Here is a 4,606-nt window from a genome sequence, read left to right on the forward strand (position 1 = left end):
TCTGTGATGACAAGGACCAGAATGTGGTTATGGGTGCAGAAAACTGTTTGGAATACGAGTAACGAAAACTGACTCACTGAAGGGATGTCCAGAAACTGAGGCTCAAACAGCAATAGTAGGACATATACACACACCAGGGTTGAGGGAAAGATCTTGAGCAAGATCTTGAGCCCGTGGCCACAGTTGGGACAGCCTTCAGCTCTTACCCTGGGCAGTCAACCTTCATATCTGTGTGCCTTCTGCTGTCCCTGTGTCTGGTCACTCCTCCTTGATGGCCTCATTCACAGTAAAAGATTCTTCGAGTTTAATACCGTCAGGGAGAGCTCCATATAACTCTAGCTATGTCAGGATGGAGATGCGCAGCCGCACGTGACAAAACTGACCTGACCAGTGAAGCGAGGTCTCCTAAAAATTTTTTTAAGCCACTGAAATCAGTTCTTTGATACACAGATTTATTGTTTCTTTTTTGTTTGTTCATTTTGTGTTAAGATTTAAACTTACTTGCCCAGGAGCAGCAGTCAATACAGGCAAACACATGTCCTGAGGACCCCTGTGTCATACTCAGAGGTGAATATTCTCTGGAATTTCAAGTGGGCGGTGTGGTAGGGCTTTCTCGTCTTTCATGATCTCAAAACCATGATTTCCGGAGGCATGCCCTCAATACACGTTTTACAATTCATCTTAGAAATGGGAGGTTTGCTTTTAGGACCTGCTTCCTTTTCCTAAGCCCCTTTGTGGCAGTGAGCTGTATCTTTTATAGCTTTAAAAGGAACCCTATGCCACCCGTGAGGCTCCCGGACCTTGAATAAGAGAGAGGGACCTGCAGAGGGGGGGTCTATGGAGGAGATACGGGGGGAAGGACAACCGACACCTCGTCTCATATTCCTTCTTAGCAACTTTTGGCTATTAATTCAACAACAAGAATTTCATTCTGGTCAGCTTTCCTTGAGCCAAATGTAAACATTCTAGATATATGGAAATACATCAACATTTATACGTAATATATGTGTGTTTATGTATATCTACATATGTATATATACTTAACTGTCCTTAAATGAAAATCATGCATTAGGTTACTTGACGCAAGTATAGTTCACAGTAATTACTGAATGACCTTTCGGGAGGGGGTGTGCTCCAGTACCCCCCTTGTGCCCCCCCCCCTTGTGCACCTGATTTTCATCATCCATTGGCAGTCCTTTTCCAAGCCTTAGTCATCTTACAGCTCTGAACTGCAAGAACATAGAAGCACGCTTCTGCCTACCTCTGGTTTTCAGCACCAGAAATTCTGTGTCTAACACCTGTTTTCAATCTTATGCTCCATTTCTCAAATCTTATTATATCTCTGCCTTTTCACACTTTGTAGTCTCTCTCTAATATTTGTTTGCAAAACACTAACTCATTTGTATTTCTATAATTACTGTCATATTTGTCTTCTCATCTACAGTGGTTCCTTCCTTCTGGCGGCATCTCTGGAACTACAGTTCTTCCATACAATGGCACAGCACGAGAGGGGAGCTTTTATTCTAAGAGTGGCCCAGTTAGGGCGCCTGGGTGGCTCAGGCGGTAAAGCGTCTGCCTTCGGCTCAGGGCGTGATCGCGGGGTCCTGAGACGGAGTCTCATGTCAGGCTCCCTGCTCATCGGGAAATCATCTTATCCCTCTTCCTCTGCTCCTCCCCTCTGCTCATGCTCTCTCTCTCTTTCAAATAAATAAATAAAATCTTTAGAAAAAAAAAAACTCTTAGAAAAAAAAGGAGCGGCCAAGTTATATCCTGATAGTCGGGAAAATAGCTATGTTTGTAGCACCATGGCAGTGTCTTTCTCATGAGGGAACTGGTCCTCCCATTCTGGACTTAATGAGTTCTAAGCGTTCTAATTTTTCAACACTCTTTCCTTACTCCTTCACAATTCGATAACTCTGGGCTTCAGGTATGGCACGAGACCACGTACAGGAATTTGTTTATCCATACGATATGCCTCTTGTAGTAACGTGACATCTTTTTTTTTCTCAGAAAAGGAAAAGGGACAAAAACTGGGAAATGCTCAGAAAATATAAAGGGAAAGTGTACCCTAAAATTTCCGGGAATGTGATACTCCGTTTCAGTTGCGGAATCAAGATTTGTTACACTAAGTTTCAGCAATGCGTATGCATTCTGTCAAATCTTCCTCTTTCTTCATAAAGGATCATATAACTTTCTTAGAGCATTCCCTTAAAGACGCTTGTTCCAAAAGTAACGTCAGATCAGACGTTACTTTTGGATGCTATACAAATTTTAAAGAGGTAAATATCCACGGCAGCACAAACAGAAGTCCAAGCCCTTACAGGACACGCGTGGGTACACGTGACATGAACACAGATTTCTAGACAAAAAGGCTCAGGGTGGCTCTTCTCTGCACTTGCATTCCTCTGACCTACAAACACAAGCTCTCATCTTCAATTATAATTTTATTTTGAAATGTATGTTCTCGGAGGACAAGGCTTTGTGCTTGAGGTTTTTGTGTGGTGGCCCACAATTCGCTTATTTTAGTTGTTATTAAATATGACTCATGCACCAGGATGGCAAGAAATGTCATAGAAACAAAAAGGATACCTTTTAAATAATTAGCCCTTGAAAGAAGGTGCTGTCCAACCATCTAGATTCATTTGGGAATCCAGAGACTGACAAGACTGTGTAGAGAATGCCAGAGAAGAGCCATTGTCTCCAAGTTGCACCTCCTGCCATCAGCGGCTCGTGGAAGTCACGACAGACAGTGCCCAGAGTCCAGACACACACAGATGGTAGCTGTCAGGAGGTGACTCACACTATAGATTACAGCGTTTAACAAAGCAAAGAGGATTAGATGTTTAGACAGAAGTTGGAAAGCCACTCTCTAGGCAACCGGCTATAGATTTAAAGAAACAGCTCAATATTTATAACAATCTTGTTGAGATAGAAGGAACATAGAGTAAGTTGTCGTTGGTTGATTTAATTCAATGCTCCAAGATGACGACTAAGTCAAAATTCCCATAGACTTCGAAGGGACCAATGCTCAAAATACAGAGGTGCCTCTGCTGACCTTTTTAAAATGGCCATCTAGCTGGTCATATGCCTGTCACTTTCAAACCAACAGATTTTACCCCCAGAATGTTTTACTTGCACAAAGATTCCTTTTGTTTCCCTATTTTAATCACAAATTGCCATTGACTGTATTTGCTAGAAGAAACGAGAGAGAGCAAGAGACAGAGAGAGAGAGAGAATGGGATCTGGAAAATGGGTCCACTAAGAGAGGTATTTTAGAACGGAGAGCTGGATATAAATCCAGAACAAAGTTACTTTGTGAAATGCCCAAGGGGCCATTCATTCAGACTGGCACATCCTATCAGAAGCTGTTTTTCATGCAGCATTGCAGGCGTTGTCATAAATACCACAGGCTAGAAATTTCTGTGTGCGTGGACTAAGGATCATGTTCCTACCAGGATGCAATACTAGCTTTATCATCACCGCGCAATATTTATTAAGGGTCTCCCACTACCCAGGCCATAACGGAAGGCAGTATTTCTACAGCAAGCACAATAGGTTTGTAAGTAAAACATTTAAAGTGCCCTGATCATTTTAAATGTGAGACCAATGCCATATAATGAGTTAACATTTTTCACAGGGTGCGTCTTCTGGTGGATGAGGGCTATGAAGATCGAATTCTGATCGCGCATGACATACATACGAAGCATCGGCTAATGAAATATGGAGGTCACGGCTATTCTCATATACTTACCAACATTGTTCCTAAAATGTTGCTTAGAGGTATCACTGAGAATGCACTTGATAAGATACTAATAGAGAACCCCAAGCAATGGCTAACTTTCAAATAGGATGGTTGTTTACGAATTCACACTTTGAGTATAAAGCTTGCAGAGAACATTTTTCAGTGATTTCAAACCCACTGTGAGATATTAATCAGAGCTCTGTAGGACTAACGGGTCATTTCCTTTTTATGAGAATTAGGAGAGTTTTGCCTTCTCAGAAACCGCTCTTAGCTCTATACCTTTAGGAAGTTACTGACCTAATGAGCCCTATTGTTTTGCCTTCACAAAATAAATACAGAAAGATCCATTTCCAAACAGTAATTTACAGCCTGCATCCCCTTAGTGGAGTTTTGTTTTGTTTTGTTTTCTTAATCTATCAGCTGCTCTACTTGAGAAAATTTAAAGTGTTTCTAGTTAAATTACCCCCTTCTGGAGCAATCAATGTTTCTTGTAATATTGATGATCCTACTAATTATCCTGTTCTTTAATTAATGCTTAATGAATAATATGGCACCTTAAAATAGCTTCAGCAGCAAAGGAAGTTACATTTTGAGACTTTTTTTTCCCCCGAAGGATACTGTAATACAATTAGCAATTCACGACGGTAAAAAGATCGTGTAAGCTTAATTATAAACTGTCTACCTTATCTATATTTACTGATAATAAATCAGTTTTGTTGCCTGTGGCTTCCTGGTATCCATTTTTGGTGTAAAACTGTGGTTTTAAAAAATTTGTATAAGGGAGCATGAACATATAATAATGAATTCTAAAAATTCAATCATAAAAGACAAAATATATTACATAATATAGTTTAATGAATCATT

At 40.6% G+C, this 4,606-nt stretch overlaps 1 protein-coding gene across 3 annotated transcripts in view; it reads left to right on the forward strand.

Annotated features, from left to right (window-relative positions):
• The window catches only part of PTER (phosphotriesterase related), a 37,479-nt gene extending 33,060 nt beyond the window's left edge, over positions 1–4,419 (forward strand). The window contains exons 5-6 of one of the 3 annotated variants that reach the window (XM_019799040.2): positions 490–567; positions 3,638–3,725. In XM_019799040.2, coding sequence (XP_019654599.1) covers positions 490–544 — 55 coding nt within the window. In that variant the 3' untranslated portion in view covers positions 545–567; positions 3,638–3,725. Of the gene's footprint in view, positions 1–489; positions 568–1,444; positions 1,563–3,637 lie in introns of those variants that run through there. The other 2 variants (XM_034644154.1, XM_002918626.4) reach the window with 2 other exon arrangements.
• Positions 4,420–4,606: the final 187 nt, after the last annotated feature.

This window comes from Ailuropoda melanoleuca, chromosome 15, assembly GCF_002007445.2.
Source record: "Ailuropoda melanoleuca isolate Jingjing chromosome 15, ASM200744v2, whole genome shotgun sequence".
NCBI classification, from domain to species: domain Eukaryota; kingdom Metazoa; phylum Chordata; class Mammalia; order Carnivora; family Ursidae; genus Ailuropoda; species Ailuropoda melanoleuca.